Source organism: Crinia signifera, chromosome 8 (genome assembly GCF_055691185.1).
Source record: "Crinia signifera chromosome 8, ASM5569118v1, whole genome shotgun sequence".
NCBI classification, from domain to species: domain Eukaryota; kingdom Metazoa; phylum Chordata; class Amphibia; order Anura; family Myobatrachidae; genus Crinia; species Crinia signifera.
The window spans coordinates 153,403,993-153,424,760 of NC_139224.1; the positions used below are offsets into that span (position 1 = coordinate 153,403,993).

The following is a 20,768-nucleotide window of genomic DNA, read 5'->3' on the forward strand; positions in this document are numbered from 1 at the left end:
TCTAAACTGTGGCCCTCTGGCTGTCGTGCAACTACACATCCCAGCATGCCTTGCCAGAGTTTTATCATTCCCTAATAGCAAAACTGTGGCAAGGCATGATGGGACTTGTAGTTTCACAACAGCTGGAGGGCCATAGATTGGACATGCGCGTTAAAGGTTTTGTATTTTATAATAAAGGATAGGTAAGAATAAACAGGCATTGTAACAGTGCGTAAGTGACTATTCCCCCCGCATCAACTAGCGCAACAATTCAGAACTAAGTCCGTAACATAGAACCATTGTTAACCCCTTCAGTGGTGGGGGTTTTTGGAGGGAGCGCTCCCCACTGGGCGAGTTTATTATGGAGAGCGCTCCCTTAAAAAAAACCACCACTGCCTCCCTGGGTCCGGGCAGTGCCACTGCACTGTCAATCAGCGGCTGCCCGGACCTGCGCCGCATCCCTTTCCCTGGCAGCCGGCTTATCATGAACCGGGCCAGGGACTTCAATACAAAACCCAGGGGTGGGGGGAGGAGGGAGGAGGAGGCAGCAGCGCCGCAGAGGGGAGGGAGATGGGCAGCGCGAAGCTGCCTGAGTTCAGTGATTGAACTCAGCAGCGTTGCCCGGCTGTAAACAGTGGCAATCCCGAGAATTTTCCGGGCTTGCCAGACTGGGCACTGAGGCACAGCCCGGAAAATTCTCGGGTTTGCCACTGAAGGGGTTAAAGGACTTTTCCAGGTAATCTCTCACATGCAGCATTATGATACATGAACTGTAGATTTCTATATGTACCCGTAAGCACCATTGCTGATAAGTTTGATGTTCTCAAACTCTTCTTCTGAAGGTTTCTTCTTTGGTTGAATTAAAGCAGCACTGCGACCCTAGAAACAGAGGAACAGATATCAGAAATCTGTGTATCATTCTATATATGGGACAAGGATCTACAGCATTGGTTCCCAAACTCGGTCCTCAGGACCTCATACAGTTTTCCAGGTCACCCTGTGTGGTCCTGAGGACCGACTTTGAGAACCTGCTATATAGAATCACCCCTCTGACAGGACAGGTTGTGTGATCTTACATGGTTTACAAATGGAACTTTGTAATACAGTGCATAGGACTGGGCTCTCCAGCTGCTGTAGAACTACACATTCCAGCATGCCATGCCACAGGTTTGCTGTTAGGGCATGCTGGGATGTGTAGTTCCACAGCAGATGGAGTACCACACATTGCCTGTCCACGGTACAGGGAACAGAGACATCATCAGATGAATTACTGGTCAATCTACATAATAACATACAACCTATGTGCACTGGGGTCTCTATCACAGGGTCATATCCTGCATTATATGCCAATCGCTGGATTTACCTCCACCGAGTCGTCAGTCTCCGGGGTATCTGCGCTGCTGCTGTCATAGCTGTTCAGCTGGGCCATTTCTATAGAGACACCAGAACAACTGCGTCACACCCAACCATCTCTAGCACGGTCCTATCAGAAATATGGCTTTTCTAAAAAATATTTAGTCTTGAACACATTATCTAGGTAACGATGAATGGGAGACATCGCAGGACCACAATACTGAATAATAAGGACTTACCTAAACAAGTTTTTGTCAGCAGAGTTCTGTTATTTACTAAACCTAAACACAAATCATACCGGTCTTGCGGCCATAAGCCATAACAGAACCACTCACCCTCCAAGGGATCCCTGTTGAGCCCCAGTTGGCTGATGATGTAGCGGGGAATGTCCGATTTAATGCCTTCTCCTTCCTTGGCATGGCCCTCTGCGGCTTCCAACAGATGGTAGAATTCCTCTGGGTCAAACTCCTAAGGGCACAAGGAGACATTTTACAGATATGTCCACATATAACTTTGCTGCAGTCCCGCCGGACAGTCGCTTTTGGCGCGCCAGGTCATGTGACTATGCTTTCATTGGCCGTCTTTATTTCTTGTACAAAAATATGTCTTACAGTAACCGATACCTCCATCACATAAAGCAGGCATCCCTGAGCCAAAATAAGTGCAATGTACAAAAGTACAAAGTAAGTTAGGATGTGAATGTAATGTACATATAAAAGTTTCTAGATGGTGCCAAGCACCCGTATGGAAAACTAAAAGCAGTCAGATGTAAGACTCAACGGGAAAGAAGTCTTAAGGTGCCCATACACTAGTAAGATTTATCTTCAGATCTGGCTGGTTGGAACAAAAACATGGTTATGGATGAGTGACAGTTTTCCAGCATTTCCAAGCAAATGGTTAACTGTCATTTGCTCTCATCCATTACCATGTTTTTGTTCCAACCAGCCAGATCTGCAGATAAATCTGTGTGTGTATGGCCCCCTTTAGTAGAGCTACAATCAAATCCTTTACACTTCAAGTCGTGACAAAATTGCGCATCACTTATATGAAGTCGGGCGGATTCGTTATAAAATTAATACCTTGGGTGAAATTTAATAAGATGAGAGATTCAGTAAGAAATCTCCAGTTTTTTTTTAAAGCGGCAATCATTTACACTGCAAAACCAGTTTAAGTTTGCAATGTAAATGATTGCCGCTTTAAAAAAAAAAAAACTGTGGATTTCTCAAATCTCTCACTTTCTGAATCTCTCATCCTACTACATTATATACTTGGTTTCATTGTCTCACAGACACTTTACAGTGACTAAATGGTACCATCACAGATGTGGTCAAACCAAAATAAACGGATGCACGGGCTACTCTTGAGACCACACAGCTACTAAGTAGTGCAACCCTGCCAAATATTAAGCCAATTGCTCTCTCAGTACAGTATTAACCCCTTCTCGATCTCTGCCTCTTACTAGAAATACCAGCGTAGAGTCAATGCTGCAGGACAGGAAAACGCCACACGGGGGCCACAGAGACCCCCCTGCTGGATATTTTGCTCATGTTCATGATACCCTATAACACATATGGGAAGAGTAGCAGCCCCAGGGCCAATCGCTGTATACAAATGACACAGACTCATCACAGTGACGGCGTCTCCACTGAAGCACTGTGTAACGTATGCCGCTGTATATTCAGTCTCCAGATAGACAGTCTGCGGCTGGCCGGCCAATTATGTAAAGCAGATGATCAAGTCATTAAGAAGGATAGCACATCTGACAACACTAATATGCAAATGCAAGCGCAGCAGATTTAATGACAGGGACTGGGAGAATATGAGAGCCGCTCTGTGACATTTATTAGAGGTAAATAGCGAGGCTGCTGGGATATGCGCGGAGTAGGGGACGGAGTGGTCAGGTGGCAATTATCCCCCGACTGCTGATCTCATCACATTGTACAGTAGCGAGAGGGGAAATTGCTTCATTCACGATGCATCATTAAATCGCAGTATAAAAAGGATGTGTACATATTATATGAGAGACGGGGAATGTGAGCGGCACAGACAACAAACAGGCTTCACATTTACACGGGACATGGTCCCGAGCTCGACAAATGAAATAGGTCGACATGGCTAAGGGTCGGAAGGTCGACGCAAGGATTAGATCAACAATGGGAGGTGTGGAGTGAGCACAGCGTGCCATGGAAGGGGACGCGGTACTCGGATACGGTGTCCATGTCGACTTTTTTGGACTGTCGACCTTCCCATTGTTGAACTAATGCTTGTATCGACCTTCCATTGTGCAGGGGAGATATATATCAGTATGCATCCATCAGTGTGTGTCATCGCCGGTCTGTCCGTGTCACTCAGCACTGTACCATACATACAGCAATATTTCCCTCCCCTAATAATTCTCTGATGGGAGACAATTTCTCCATGACAGGTAATTTGCTATAGCGGAATATCTCATCAGGCAGAGCTGTCAATCATATCTGAATGGGAGAGAGATGGAGAAAATGCAGGGGTGCACTCGTACCTGGCGATCCCTCAGCTTCTCAAAATCGCAGAGCTATCACCAATGCTACAACTAAAACTAGAGGAGGAGGATGCCACTCAAACTCACAAAGTGCCTCGCGCCTCAGAGGTGTCACTAATGAACTGACCGTCTGAATATCGGCTGATTCCACCGCTTGTTTGGGACATGTACTCTTTGTACGGTGAGCTGGAGGACAATTACAGTGGTCAGACAGCTCCCGTCTGACTCTATAACACTGCGAGAACCAAAGAAAATATAGGTTTAAACCAAAGTTCTCTTTCACAATCACAGAACTTTCATCTAAGCAATGATTCCAATCTACATGACACTGAAAGGAAAGGTTACTCGGACATAACATTGGAGAGGACCAAAACATTGCATCACTATTAGTGCAGACACCAGCATTGTATGATCTGTATGCTGTACATCTCCTGGGTTACTGTATCACGGAGCTGTCACTATACACTGTGCAATGCATTACTCAGCTGACAATGACAGGTGTGAGGCTCACGCTTCGCGCCCACTGACCCTGGAGAGCTTCTATACCACGTGGAAGAATAGCGTGCAGTTCCAAAGGACAAACAGGACAACAAAGAGAACGCAACAATTATCTGCTGGGGTGTCTGGGAAGAAGAGGGCAAGAGGCAGAAAGATAGGGTGAAAAAGGAAAAAAATAGGGGGAGAGAAAGAGAAAAAAAGAGGGCAAGACAGAGAATGAGAAAAAGATGGTAAGAGAAAAAATTGTGCAAAACAAAGAAAAAGAGGGCGAGACAGTGGGCAAGAGAAAAAACGGGGCGAGAGTAAAAAAAAAAATAGGGCGAGATTAAAAAAGAGGAGGAGAGAAAAAGAGGGCTATAATATAAACCAAAAAAAGGGTGAGAGTAAAAGAAAAAAGGCAAGAGTAAAAAGAGGGCGAGAATAAAAAAAAAAAGGTGCAATACAAAAAAGGGCGAGGGAGAAAAAGAGGGCGAGGGAGAAAGAGAGGGCGAGGGAGAAAGAGAGGGCGAGGGAGAAAGAGAGGGCGAGGGAGAAAGAGAGGGAAAAAAGGGCAAGAGAGAAAGGGAGGTGAGGAAGAAGGAAAGAGGGAGAGAGATAAAGAGGTTGAGTAAATCAGAAAGAAAAGGATGAGAAAAAGAGAGGGCAAGAGAGCTAAAGCGGAAAAATGAGAGAAAGACCAAATAGGAGGATAGCGAGAAAGTGTGTGACATCGAGTGACAGTTGTTGGTAGAGTGGTAAAGAATAGACAATAGAAACCGCTACATGTATTATTCCAGCCTCAGATAAGAGAATGCCACATATATAGGAACTAGGTGATTCATCGCGCCCTACGGGCGCTCTTCACACCGTCGTAAGGGGCTGCGCCCCCTTAATTTGTGAACGTTTGTATATGAGAAATATGGTTAGAATTGTATGAAAGATGCCCTGTATTGCAACTTAGGTGTCCGCGAATCGCGGGAGGGGGGGTCGCGGAGGGTGCCGCAAATTGCAGGAGTGGGGGTCGCGGGGGGTGCCGCGAATTGCAGGAGGGGGGGTTGTGGGGGGTGGATGCTGCGAATCGCGGGAGGGGGGTTACGGGGGCGGGGGTTGCGGCGAATCATGGTAGGGGGGGTCGCGGGGGGTGTGCCGTGAATCACGGGAGGGGGGGTCACGGGGTGGGGTGCCGAGAATCGCGGGGGGTGTGTGTGTGCCGTGAATCGCGGGAGTGGGGGTTCCGGGGGGGTGTGGCGCGAATCGCCACAAGAAAAAATCATCACAGAAAGGTCAACACATGTAAATGTTGACAAAGTGTGGCACTTCATTGGTGTCCATGTCGACACATGAGAATGAATATGAAAACATTCAAAAAATGAAAAAAAAAAACTTCAAAAACTCATGTCAACCTTTTTCATTGTCGACCATAGCCATGTCAGTGTTTTCCATGTGCAATTTAATTCTGGAGCTGCCGCGAATCGCGGGGGGGGGGGGGGGGGTGCCGCGAATTGCGGGAGGGGGGGTCGCGGGGGTGGGTGCCGCGAATCGCGGGAGGGGGGTTACGGGGCAGGGGTTGCGGCGAATCATGGGAGGGGGGGTCGCGGGGGTGTGCCGTGAATCACGGGAGGGGGGGTCACGGGGTGGGGTGCCGAGAATCGCGGGGGAGGTGTGTGTGTGTGTGTGCCGTGAATCGCGGGAGTGGGGGGGGGGGGTGTGACGCAAATCGCCACAAGAAAAAATCAACACAGAAAGGTCAACACATGTAAATGTTGACATAAGTGTGGCACTTCATTGGTATCCATGTCGACACATGAGAATAAATATTTTCATATTCAAAAAATGAAAAAAAAAACTTCAAAAACTCATGTCAACCTTTTTCATTGTCGACCATAGCCATGTCAGTGTTTTCCATGTGCAATTTAATTCTGGAGCTGCCGCGAATCACGGGGGGGGGGGGGGTGCCGCGAATTGCGGGAGGGGAGGTCGCGGGGGTGGGTGCCGCGAATCGCGGGAGGGCGGGGTTCACAGGGGTTCCGGTGGGGGGTTGCCGCGAATTGCGGGAGGTGTGGGGTCACGGGGGTTGCCGCGAATCGCGGGAGGGGGGGTTGCGGGGGGGTGTGACGCGAATCGCCACAAGAAAAAATCAACACAGAAAGGTCAACACATGTAAATGTTGACATAAGTGTGCCACTTCATTGGTGTCCATGTCGACACATGACAATGAATATGAAAAAATTAAAAAAATTAAAAATAAATCTTCAAAAACTCATGTCAACCTTTTTCATTGTCGACCATAGCCATGTCAGTGTTTTGCATGTGCCATTTAATCCTGGGGCTGCTGCGAATTGCAGGGGGGGGGGGGGGGGGGGGGTGCCGCGAATCGCGGGAGGGGGGGTCGCAGGGGGGGTGCCGCCCCGAATTGCGGGAGGGGTCGTGGGGGGGTTCTTTTTGCAGCGAATCGCGGGAGGGGGGGTCGCGGGGGGTGTTTTTGCTGCGAATCGCGGTAGGGGGGGTCGCGGGGTAACGGGTGTTTTTGCCGCGAATCACGGGAGGGGGGGGGGCGCGCGGGGGGGAGGTTTTGCCGCAAATCGCGGGAGGGGGGCGCTCACCTGGTGGCTGTGGAGTAGCAGTGCTGGGCAACATGGGAAGGCAGTGGGTGTCTGGCACTGTCTGTGGGCTCACTGGGCTGGTTCTCTGTCACATACCTCCCAACATGACCCTCTCCAGGAGGGACACAATGCTCTGTTTCTAGACTTCCCCTTAATGTATGATTGCCATCACCTGTTTTAAACAGGTAATTTCTCAGAAAGGTGTTCAGCACAGATGAAGGCAATCACACATTAAGAGGAAAGTCCAGGAACAGAGCGTTATAGACACAGACACCCACTTTGAGTGACAGATGTAGCCAAATATATAGGAGATATCTGTGTTACTGGTTATTTGGATATTGAGTCACCATAGGGAAGAAAAGCCTCATAGTCATGTGTGAAAGCACTTCAGTAATGGTGGGGGTGATGGGGGGGTATATACAAACCGAGAAACGCTGATATACAATGGGGCGGCAAAACATAGAGGCTGTCTGTTAAAACAAATCAAGAAACCGCTCCAACAGCAATTTCTCCTCAGCAAGGTCACACGGGAGTCTGGACAGTACAGTACAGTGCCTCTCTATGACAGGCAGGTCAGGGGCCGTGTCCTCTAGGAAATGACACCAGTCACAATGATGTATTAATAATAACATCCGCACTGTCTGCTGAAGGGCAAATAGACACCGTTCTAGGTAACAAAATACATGGGGTAAGGACGCAAGCCAATAACCTCACAAACACACCAATCACTTACATCACATGTTTTGCTTACAAAATAAGCATTTACTATTGAACATCAGCAAAATATAAAAAAGTCTTAAATACAGCAGTAACATAACATGTAAGCAAACAAAACCGTCAAAGTGACGCGTGCAAAAACATAACATAGGTCCAATGCAACGCATAAAACACCTGTTGAGCAAAGCATGGCAAATTATACTGCTTTCACATTGCAGAAATGGGTACTGACACGGTATTCTTAAATGGGACTTTAAAACGGGTCTGAGCCTTGAGACCTTTCACATTGCAGGTGAAAACCGTTTTAAAAATCATTTAATACCATTCAAAATTCAACCCGTTTAACCCCCAAGGGACACGTTTCAAGCCATTGAAATAGAGCCATTCACACTGCCTAAAAAACGGCTTTAAAACGTGTAGGACTCTGCTTTTTAACCGTGTTGAAATTCCGGTTATCTTTAACCGGTAAATCAACTTTGGCACTTTCACATTGCAGCCTTAAACGTTTTAAAATGGGGAAAAAACGGCAATATACCGTTTTAAAAGTGCAATGTAAAAGGGGTATTACACGCTGTGCACTTATGGAGGCTAGTAACAATATGAATCCATTTCAACTTGTCCTTACCAAACACTCCAACAGTCTCGCTGGCCGAGCAATGACGATCATCAACTTCTTCACCAGCTGGGTAACGAAAGCAACGTCGGAACTCTCCGAGCGCTCATGGGCCTGTGAAACACGGAACAGAGTTACTGATCTGGACACTTTTAAAACTATATTTTGCCAGATGTAGAAACAAGAACTAAGAGGAGGAAGTTCCAACAAAAGAAGAAGGCATCCCCGGCCTACAGGGATCATTTCAGTGGGGACAGAGATACATCCTGTGGTAACGCTCTCCTGTAAATGTGGTGGTCACTGTACAAACCCTTATAGACATTTGTATGTTATTCAATGTTATTATTCAATCAGACAACTACAGAACAGAAAACAAATAGTGGTGTATGAGCCCCACAGCACCGTTACGCAAGTGGACACTATCTCCTTTATAGAATCATTTTCTTTTTCTTAATAGTACACATGTACAGTACATGTTGAGTCTCTCACATCCGACATGCCTGGTACCAGAAGAATGTTGGATTTTCCATAGTTTGTAATATCGGCATACCATCTTGGGGATAGGAACAAAGTCGAAACACAAAATGTTTTGCATAAACACTGAAGGTAACAAAATAAAATAAAAAACTCTATAATGAGCATGAAACAAAGTTTTAATACACTGAACCATCAGAAAGCAATGGTGTCACTATCTCGAGTTCACTCAAATTTTGGAAAAAATTTTTAGGTTTATGATTTTTCTGGGGAGACTCAACTTATATTGTTTCCACCAACATCGCCATCAGCAGGAAGGGAGCGGAGCGGCAACATATAACTATATGCAGCACTCCCTAACGCCTTCCACCAACATCGCCATCAGCGGGAAGGGAGCTGCAGCATATAATTATATGCAGCACTCCCTAACTCCTTCCACCAACATCGCCATCAGCAGGAAGGGAGCGGGGCGGCAGCATATAATTATATGCAGCACTCCCTAACGCCTTCCACCAACATCGCCATCAGCAGGAAGGGAGCGGAGCGGCAGCATATAATTATATGCACCACTCCCTAACTCCTTCCACCAAAATCGCCATCAGCAGGGCGGCAGCATATATTATATGCACCACTCCCTAACTCCTTCCACCAACATCGCCATCAGCAGGAAGGGAGCGGGGCAGCAGCAGCATATATTACATGCAGCACTCCCTAGCTCCTTCCACCAACATCGCCATCTGCAGGAAGGGAGCGGGGCAGCAGCATATAATTGTATGCACCACTCCCTAACTCCTTCCACCAACATCGCCATCAGCAGGAAGGGAGCGGGGCAGCAGCATATAATTATATGCACCACTCCCTAACTCCTTCCACCAACATCGCCATCAGCAGGAAGGGAGCGGGGCGGCAGCATATAATTATATGCACCACTCCCTAACTCCTTCCACCAACATCGCCATCAGCAGGAAGGGAGCGGGGCAGCAGCAGCATATATTACATGCAGCACTCCCTAGCTCCTTCCACCAACATCGCCATCTGCAGGAAGGGAGCGGCGCGGCAGCATATAATTATATGCACCACTCCATAGCTCCTTCCACCAACATCGCCATCAGCAGGAAGGGAGCGGGGCGGCAGCATATAATTATATGCACCACTCCCTAACTCCTTCCACCAACATCGCCATCAGCAGGAAGGGAGCGGGGCAGCAGCAGCATATATTACATGCAGCACTCCCTAGCTCCTTCCACCAACATCGCCATCTGCAGGAAGGGAGCGGCGCGGCAGCATATAATTATATGCACCACTCCCTAGCTCCTTCCACCAACATCGCCATCTGCAGGAAGGGAGCTGGGCAGCAGCATATATTACATGCAGCACTCCCTAACTCCTTCCACCAACATCGCCACCTGCAGGAAGGGAGCAGACTGACGTGTATAATTCCATGTACTTTTCACCAAATCATTCTACCAACACCGTCAGAGGGTATAGAGTATAATGATATAAACCCCTAACTCATTCCACCAACACTGCCATCAGCAGGGAAGGTGTGGAACTGCAGCTTATAATGCTGGGTGTGGCTCCTGTAGCTCTGAAGGAGTCATGGGGTCGACACTATGAAGGGCGACATACATTTAGGTAAACCACTACACATAAAATAGGTAGACATAGTTAAGGTTGACTGGGAGGAAGGTCGACCCAAGAATTAAGTTGACAATGGGAATTTCAACAGTCCAAAAAAATCGTTTATATGTTTTTTTTGTCCCGAAGTTCTACATAAGTCGGCATGGACACCGTGTATTAGTGTCCATGCTTCGGGCACGGTGGCTCACTGTGCTCAGCACACTATTATATTCTCCCTCCGTGCCCTAGTGCACAGGTTCTCAAACTCTGTCCTCAGGACCCCGCACAGTGCATGTTTTTCAGGTCTCCTCACAGAATCACAGGTGAAATAATTAGCTCCACCTGTGGATCTTTTAAAGTGTGTCAATGAGTGCACCTGTCGGGTGACCTGGAAAACGTGAACTGTGTGAGGTCCTGAGGACCGAGTTTGAGAACCCCTGCCCTAGTGGATGGTAGGGTACGATACGAAATACCGCCTGTCGGCACAAATACTTTGTTGACCTAATAATTGTATCGATTTTAGCCATGCCAACCTGTTGCATGCATTGACCGAAGTCCTGTGGACCCTTTAGTGGTGGACCTAATGTATGCCAACCTGCAAAGTGTCCACCTAGCGACCGTTTCCCCTCTAAATATTCTGAGGACCACTCACTAGGCAAATGTTTCTAGACAGCAGCTAGCAGGAAGAGGAGACAGGTGTCCTACCATGAGGTGGGAGAATATGCACTCAAGTTATTTTCTGCCTCCTATCTGTTTAATTGTGTATGAAATATTACACTGTCCTTTGTATGAGGCATATTATATAGCTTTTTTAAGTGATAATTATGTAGTCTTCATGGGTTGGTAACACTTGGTCTAAAAGCAAACATTTGGAAACCCCCATCTGCATTTGCACCTGCTCTCAATAAGTTTCACCGTATTTGTCACTGCAATATTTAATGCCATGTTACCAAGCAGAAATTAAGCTAGTGATACAAACCTTCCGAGATGAACCAATGATGAAAAAATATTATATATATAATACAGCAGGAAAACCGGGCATCTGCCACATAAACAATGGCTGTAAGTGCTGCATTGTTCCAGCCATATATACCATACCAAACGGTGCAGTAATTATAAGAATGAGAGGACAATGGACCAATCTGCGTCCTCTCCTGCTGTAGGATACATTGTTTCCCTGATACAACAATGCATGTTGATGTTACAACGTGTCCTAGCAGAAGATTGTGCAGCGATGCTTAATTGGATGTTGTGCGCTTTGTGAGAGGCCAAGGTGAAACAGATGAGATCTTTTATAAACCCGGCAACATCTCAATTAAACATGAACAGCTAATGAATTACAACGAGACAGGACAGTCTGCACAAGCCAGGGAAAAAAACGATTCCTCCAAGGTACATAAATGCATATTGATTGCACGTGTGAAAACTCATCACACATGAAAACAAGTGTGTCCTGCAGTCCCCATACAACTCTGCTCTTCTTCATTGTTTGTCAGCAAAATCAATGAGAGCTGATAACCCCGTACAATTACCCAATACCAGTCACTGACAATCCCTGAAATGCCATAACCTTTATTCTGGAAAAAGAGAAAAAGATTTCCACACAGTGTAAGAACATTAAATCCTCCGAGGCTCTATAAGACTTCCTCAAAGAAGCCTATAAATGATGATATTAGGAGACCTGCCAGGAACACTGCACCGGCAGGCGGAGTGACAAGGTTACCTCTTCTCACCCTGAGACACCTCCAGGCATAATATTTTATCAGCATGGGGACAGGAATAGAGAAAAAAAGGTCAATTTAACAACGCTTATTAATCCTACACAGTCGGCGGCTCCTGCGGGTTTCCAGCAGGCAGTACTTAATGCACAGATGATTACCGGGCCGGTGGAAGCCGCTGAATGAAGCGGCTATTTGTCTTTTCTGCATAATTACCTGCATGTCGCCCACTGGGGACTGAGCACGAGTGTCCGGCCTATCGTATTGTTACACCATTAGGTAACTAATTACACAACGGCAGTACTAATGTAGCCCGTATTGTGACGAGCAGCTTAAAAGGGACAAATTGTGGAATAAAATGATGAATGTGGGTGTGTAATCGCTGCTTCATACACACAGTATACACATACAGGCTACAAGCACAATAACACCACCTACAAGCTCTGCTTTAAGGAACAAATGATTAGTCTATTAGTTGTGCTTAAAAAACAAACAAACATAAAATGTGCAAGTTTTAACACTTTCAAGGGCCAGTGCGTTAACCCCTCAAGGGCCAGTGCGTTAACCCCTCAAGGGCCAGTGCGTTAACCCCTCAAGGGCCAGTGCGTTAACCCCTCAAGGGCCAGTGCGTTAACCCCTCAAGGGCCAGTGCGTTAACCCCTCAAGGGCCAGTGCGTTAACCCCTCAAGGGCCAGTGCGTTAACCCCTCAAGGGCCAGTGCGTTAACCCCTCAAGGGCCAGTGCGTTAACCCCTCAAGGGCCAGTGCGTTAACCCCTCAAGGGCCAGTGCGTTAACCCCTCAAGGGCCAGTGCGTTAACCCCTCAAGGGTTGGACCTTGCTCCGCAGACACCACAGTCATAGTCTCTCAATTGTCACTAATCACACCACTGTCCTCTTCCAACAAACAACTGATATCAGTAATTCTATACAAGGAATACCAGAAATATTGTACACTCCTGGCTTTAGAGGTAATGTAAGAGAGTAACACAAATCTACATGTACCTACCGTGCCTGGAATATTACACCCTAGGATCAGCACAACATACAGTCACAACAGTAAAAAAAAAAGTATACAAGACATAGAACAGATAATTGGAATCGAAACGCAACTTGTAAGAACCACTCAGCCATAATCTGTGCGCAGCGCTGCGGGTCCAACATCCTCAGGAACATCGCTCCCAGCTGCTCCCAGCGAGGATCCTCGGATGATCACTGCTTTATGATCTTTCCAGATAAGATCGCTGCAAATTCAGAGTTCTGTACCAAACTGCTGCCATGTGTGTGGAGACTTCATACATGTCACCTAATTAGCCATTCCCGGTGACGGCATGCTGGGTGGGAGCGCGCTCTCTCCATTCCAGCACAGAGCAGCTCCTCTATCTGAAAGCCCTATCAGTCACTAACAGCAACCACTGGGGTATGAAATTAAAATCACCATCCTCCTACAGGGATCAGCCAGTAACAGGCAAAAGCCGTCACAACACGGTAATAGAGCCAACACAGCCAGACGCATAGAGACTGACTCCTGAACTCAGCGAGGACTCACATACAATAAATTCTATAGATCGAGTCCGTTCCTTGTCGTTCAGAGGAATTCCCATTTCTGGCTATGGATTGTTAGGATGCGGAATTCTGGGCTCATTACAGGTGCTGTCCCCAGAATTTATTTAAGGATTAAATGTTGCGCATACTTCACACTGCACAGACGTAAATGTGAGTAATCGCCCCAGGTTACAGCATCTCTTTCATTTCGCTTATTAAGTACTTAATACAAGTTAAAAGCCCGTCAAAATGACGCTTCTGCCATGTACTTTCACTTTGAGCTGTGACAGTTTTAAGACAAACTCTCCACCCACCCTCAGTCCCTATCTGCTCCTACCTCCAATCTCTGTCTTCACAGCTCCCTCTCAATACCCAGTAAGTTTGAAAAAGGCCAGTGTCCCTGCAAAAATAGCTTTCACTTTCTGTTCCTGAGTAAATTGGTCTGTCAAGTGGCATCAAGTGGTCACTGGCAGTACTTCATCTCAGCAGTGGGTAGTAGTAGTTAGCAATAAATATATATACTAGCAACACGGCTTGAAGCAAATGCTTCGAAAGCTAGTCTGCTACCCTGTGATTGCCTCTGTGTTTGTGCATGTGCGAGAGAAAGATGTAGTTTCACTCGCTGCCAACAGATAGCAGTGTTTCGGAGACGCACAAACTGACACCTACAGGGTTCATGTGTACAGCTCAGAGAGGACAAAAAGGTGGAGGGGGGTAGGGGGTGGAGGGGGGGAGACACCTTCACTCTTGTAAGTTACTTTAAGTCAGTGAAACCATCCTGGTAAAATAGTTAAGCTAGGAGAGAGAATAACGTCTCATATTGTTAAACAAGCTATGGAAAGAGGGGAATGAAACAATGAAATATCTTCTCGCTGATGGCAGCCAATGACTGGAACATCCATTGAATGTGGCTGGAAAAGGATCATTAGAGAGGCTAAATACAGTTCTGCCCTGAGACGTAACCATCCGTAGATGGGGTAACCTCTCTATCTGCCAGTTCTATGTCCCGCCTGTTCTCCTAGCATGTGAATTTAACCGTTGGAACGTCATTTAACAGTTCTTCATGGAACGTGATTTTTAGGTAAAAATGTCAGGACTTACTTCAGAACTTATTGGACACCCTCGCACTTGGAAGTTTCAATTTAACGTAATCACGCCAATAAAGACATGACAATACTGTGGTTAAAAAAAAAAAAAAAGCCTCCAATTACACCATTATCATTTGGTTACATTTATAGAGGAAAATAAATCAGCCATTTCACACCTTCTAAGAGTGTCCGATTCTTTCCTTATGCGCCATAGCAGTCTCCTATATATTGGTCTTTTATGGGGACCAGGAAGGTCTCCCCACTTTTTTCTATTCGCTTTTTGGACAGAATTCACACAACCTCAATGCAAAAAGTGCCGACTGGCATTTCTAATAGAACTGTGCGTTTCTCGGGTGCTCGCAACTAATTCCCCCAAATATCTGCTCGCATGTCCTGCACGGAGGACAGAGGCGATTAAGCCCAAGGCAACCGGGTAGCTCTAGTGGTGACCGCCACAGGACGTGTCTGATTGGTGACTGTACCAACATCACCTAATTCTGCACCCCTTCTCCTAAATGGCCACTATGGAACCCCTCCAGCGGCCAATACTTTACGTCACTGCACTTTATAGAGACAACCGATATGTAAATAAATGTAGGAGGGTGTAGCGAGAACACTGCCCTGATTCCTTGCTGGGATTACCGCAGTTGCCCCCATAACGAATACTCTGGCCACAGGAACCATTAGTGTCCTGGCCAGCTGTTGCTGTACTCACCAATGTTCTATGTTGGAACTTGTCACCCCTATGCACGAGCCTACTGCGTCCTCATTGTCACACTCGCTGCTGCTACAATACATGAAGTGTTATCACTGTGGTTTAATCTCAGTGAGGTCACTGCAGCTCTGCGATCTAGATTGGAAAAATGAAGCTTTTTCTTCCCATTATCTCACTAACCAGATGTCCTCTAACTACAATAGATAAGATGATGACAAACCAAGAGAATACCTGAGGAGGAGGAGGAGGAATTAGATCATCGATCACAAGAGTTTCACTCCAAAAGCCACCGCCACACATCAAGCTGCCTTATTATGGTCAGGTATTAATAATACTGCAGACTCCCTGGTCATACTGGCACCACACTACACACTATACAATCACCAGGCCACAACATTTAACACCAACAGCATGTCATGGTGTGCCGTACCAGGCTACCAAGCACACCAGCTCCAGGCCACAATTCATAAGGCTGCTGAACACCAAACCAGCACCGAGTCACATTACACCAAACCAGCACTGGGCCATAATGCACCACCGGGGCACCAGGCTACAACACACAATATCAGCACTTGCCTTCATCAGGTCACGGTGCACCACACCAGCACTGGGCCATAAATAACGAAACAGAATGTGTCATACCAGCACCATGTACCACACCAGCACTGAGATATAATGCACCACTGTGGTACCAGGTCATGGCGCGCCATATCAGTACTATGCCACAGTGTACCACAACTACACCAAGGCAGAATGCTCCATACCAGCACCATGTACCACACCAGCACTGAGATATAATTAATGCACCACTGTGGTACCAGGTCATGGCGCGCCATACCAGTGCTATGCCACAGTGTACCACAACTACACCAAGGCAGAATGCTCCATACCAGCACCATCTTCCACACCAGCACTGAGAAACAATGCACCACCGTGGCACAAGGCCATGGAGTGCCATACCAGCACTATGCCACAGTGCACCACCATGGCACAATACCAGCACCTTCCCTCATCGGCACCATGTACCACAACAGCACTGGGCCATAATGCACCACCACAGCACCAAACCAGAATGTGCCATAGCCGCACCTGCCCCCACCAGCACCATGTACCAAAACAGCACTGGGACATAATGCACCACAGTGGAACCAAACCAGAATGCGCCATACCAGCAAAAGGTCACCATGCCATAAAGGCACTTGCCTATACAAGCCCTGCGCTGGAGCGACTCACACCAACAAAACCAAAGCAATAAATCACTGTCGTCCTGATGACCAAGTTTAATAAGGGCCGTAGTGTAAATAACCGTATCCATCCCTGCTGTGAAATCTAACCATGCCTTAGAGATACAGGTTGTATTTAGGATGGGAGAAAGTAAAGGCCCCCACACACTAGAACGATATTTTGGCCGATTGTCCGATTTCCGACTGATCGTCCAATATATCGCCCGATTTTTACCAATAATCGTCAATAACGGGCCAATTATCAATAATAATCAGGCGATATATCTGACGGAAATCGGCCAAAAAAAATTGTTCTAGTGTGTGGGGGCCTTTCCCAAGACTCCTGCATGAATAACCAGTGTCTAGTAGCACACACCTTATAAACTACACATGTAGAATAGTCTTTATCTGTAATTAATGGACCCGCACAACTGATAAACGTCATGATACACAGCACACACAATAGTGTTTTGTATCTGTATTGAGATGAAATGTAAAGAAGCAAAATGATTTATCCACAGTACCAATTTAGTATTGGATTGCTGCAGGCTGAATGATTCTATATAGGATATTTACTACCTGATTGTAACATTTCCCGACACATACAGATGATCACCTGCCTTGGGCACTGCCTGTCACAGGGTGGCATGTGTGCGATTTATTAGGCTGCTGTGCCCAGCAATTCCCTGCACCAGGAAATGGGATGGAGACCATTTGCCTCTGTCTGTGGAGAATAACCTCGGTGTAATCCCATAGGGTGCAATGCTGCAGCACCTGCTACACAGCGTCCAGAGGGCAGGAGGTATGAGCATGTAGGTGGCAAAGGGACTGGATCCGTCGGTCACCAGCAAATGGTTAGACACCATTAGGTCGACATGAGTCTAGGTCGGCAGCGTCGTAAGTGAAAAAGTCGATTTTTTTCCACTTTTGTCCTAGTGGATGGTATGGCATGAAATACTGCCTGTCGGCACATGTTGTGTCAACATGAATACCGAATCAACGTACCACCATGTCCCCTCGCAAGACTCGCTGCGCTCGGCACACTATTTTATTCTCCCACCACGCCCTGTCGGCACATGTCGACAAAAAAAAAAACACATATCGACCTAATGACCCTGTCGACCTTACCCATGTCCACCTAAAGTCTTGTCAACCTTACTGCATGCCGATCTAAAGTCATGTTGACCTATCTGCATGTCGACCTACTTGGTGGTGACCCAATGACCATATGCCGTGACAAAGTGGGCGTACAAGGTGGATGTGTTAGATCGAGTATGGGTCGACCACTGAAGGGCATTAAGTGAAATCGGTCGACATGGCCAAGGTCGACAGGGTTGCAATGTCGACACAATGCTCAGTTATCGTTGCTACAGACAACAGCAGCTTTGTTTTTTGTAACCTTAGCCTTCAAAAAAATACAAACCGCAAAAAACAGTGGAAGCAGCCAATGAGCACCCAGTTCGTGGTAACAGGCCCCACCCCCTGATTCTGGTGTTACTGCCTGACAGACACATGGGAAAGACTGTTTATTGTAATGAAAGGTGAGGACGTCTCTGATCTTTATTGGAAGGTGGAGGTCAATCACGGGAGAATTGGAACATTAGAGGAGGTGTGGAAGGCCGGCCCAGTATGACCCAGCATGCCATGAGAGCTGGTCACTCTGACCCAGGGGTAACGGTCACTCTCTCTAGCAGACAATACATTTCCTGACACTCACATCTTGCAGAAGTTTCTCCAGGTTTTCCTGCAGCTCATAGAAGTAGCGGGAGGTAATGAGTCCATCGCGGGACTTGCCCAGGCAGTCACGAGCCAGCTCGATCACCTGGTGATGAATGAAGCTTAGGGCCCCATCTCCTAGCGGAAGGACACTCTCTGGAGCATTGCTGGTAATGAAATCCGCCAGTCTCTCTTCCATTTGGGCAGTGGCCTTTAGGAAACAAGAGGAACAAAAGGAGTGAAACACTTTCCCAGAGTCTGTAACTATGTATATTCATGTACAGATTATCCTATCCTGACCATGATAAGACGACCTTTATTTGGGTAACAGACATCCCATGACCTCCCACAGCTGAATATCAGACATCTCATAACCCCGCTGCAGCTGAATATACGATATACCATGGCCCCTACAGGTGAATATGATAAATCACATGATCCCACAGCTGAAAAGCAGGCATCTGAATATCAGACATCCCGTGGCCCCTCGCCCCTGAATATCAGGCATCCCATGACCCCTCGCATCTGAATATCAGACATCTCGTGGCCCCTCGCCCCTGAATATCAGACATCCCATGACCCCTCGCATCTGAATATCAGACATCCCGTGGCCCCTCGCCCCTGAATATCAGACATCCCGTGGCCCCTCGCCCCTGAATATCAGGCATCCCATGACCCCTCGCATCTGAATATCAGACATCCCGTGGCCCCTCGCCCCTGAATATCAGACATCCCGTGGCCCCTCGCCCCTGAATATCAGACATCCTATGACCCCTCGCATCTGAATATCAGACATCCCGTGGCCCCTCGCATCTAAATATCAGACATCCCGTGGCCCCTCGCCCCTGAATATCAGGCATCCCATGACCCCTCGCATCTGAATATCAGACATCCCGTGGCCCCTCGCCCCTGAATATCAGACATCCCGTGGCCCCTCGCCCCTGAATATCAGACATCCCGTGACCCCTCGCCCCTGAATATCAGACATCCCGTGGCCCCCTCGCCCCTGAATATCAGACATCCCGTGACCCCTCGCCCCTGAATATCAGACATCCCGTGACCCCTCGCCCCTGAATATCAGACATCCCGTGACCCCTCGCCCCTGAATATCAGACATCCCGTGACCCCTCGCCCCCTGAATATCAGACATCCCGTGACCCCTCGCCCCCTGAATATCAGACATCCCGTGACCCCTCGCCCCTGAATATCAGACATCCCATGACCCCTCGCCCCTGAATATCAGACATCCCGTGACCCCTCGCCCCTGAATATCAGACATCCCGTGACCCCTCGCCCCTGAATATCAGACATCCTGTGACCCCTCGCCCCTGAATAGCAGACATCTATGACCCCTCGCCCCTGAATATCAGACATCCCGTGACCCCTCGCCCCTGAATATCAGACATCCCATGACCCCTCGCCCCTGAATATCAGACATCCCATGACCCCTCGCCCCTGAATATCAGACATCCCATGACCCCTCGCCCCTGAATATCAGACATCCCGTGACCCCTCGCCCCTGAATATCAGACATCCCGTGACCCCTCGCCCCTGAATATCAGACAAGGATCTGACACATGTCAGTAGAAGGTCACAGTCAAGATACAGTAACTTCCCTCGTATGCTGCAGTCACCTGACACAACAAACACCTCATATAACCTCTGCATCCTACTAGATCTGAGACAATTCAGAAAACGTAGGTTTCATTAAGTCAATGGGAGCTATTCAATTAATTGTGAATTGCCTTGCACACCCCATATTACCACGACTAAAGTGCAGACACCAACGCAATCATCATCTCAATCCCTGAGATGAGAATCTTAACACCCCTCTTTTATGCTTGCACCCCCAGAGCGTGTCAGCAAACTAACCTCGGGGATATCATTCAACAGCGACCAGCACTGAGTTTCTGCCGCAACACGTTCCCAATAAACTCTACCCCGTGTCGCAGAAAAGAGAATTGTACAGTAATTCACGGCTGGGTGCAGGGCTTACACTCCGGCTTACCTTGGGGAATCTCTCTTTGTACACATGATTCATCATTATTATCTCACCATCGTATGAGATGGGGGATCGTCCGGGACTGTTGGGGAGAAATCAGAGTCACATCGTATTCATTGCGTCACACAAAATAGCAATAGCCAAAATAAGAGTTTTAATGCCAGAAGAACCAATGCCAGACGCAGGACAGCCCTGTAACAGAACTCAATCATTTCAGATCTGCCCCATAATAAAATATACTTTAGGAAGCGAATTTTGGTCCGTTAAGATCATATGTAGCGCTAATATCAGGCTGCATTCCCAGCAAGCTGGCGGCTGAACTACAGTACAGCTGGTTATCACCTAGTAATAAATCTTCCTGTCACTCTCCAATCAGCCGGCAAGTAGAGAGCCAGAAAAGCAGAGCACA

General features: G+C 47.4%; 1 protein-coding gene across 6 annotated transcripts in view; it reads right to left on the minus strand.

Annotated features, from left to right (window-relative positions):
* The window catches only part of MAST2 (microtubule associated serine/threonine kinase 2), a 177,284-nt gene that overhangs the window by 22,810 nt on the left and 133,706 nt on the right, over positions 1-20,768 (minus strand). For all 6 annotated transcript variants that reach the window (XM_083157441.1, XM_083157439.1, XM_083157438.1 and 3 more), the window contains 6 exons: positions 20,366-20,441; positions 18,359-18,568; positions 8,273-8,374; positions 1,668-1,800; positions 1,343-1,410; positions 770-858 (listed from right to left, as the gene is read on the minus strand). In XM_083157441.1, coding sequence (XP_083013567.1) covers positions 770-858; positions 1,343-1,410; positions 1,668-1,800; positions 8,273-8,374; positions 18,359-18,568; positions 20,366-20,441 — 678 coding nt within the window. The remainder of the gene's footprint in view (positions 1-769; positions 859-1,342; positions 1,411-1,667; positions 1,801-8,272; positions 8,375-18,358; positions 18,569-20,365; positions 20,442-20,768) is intronic.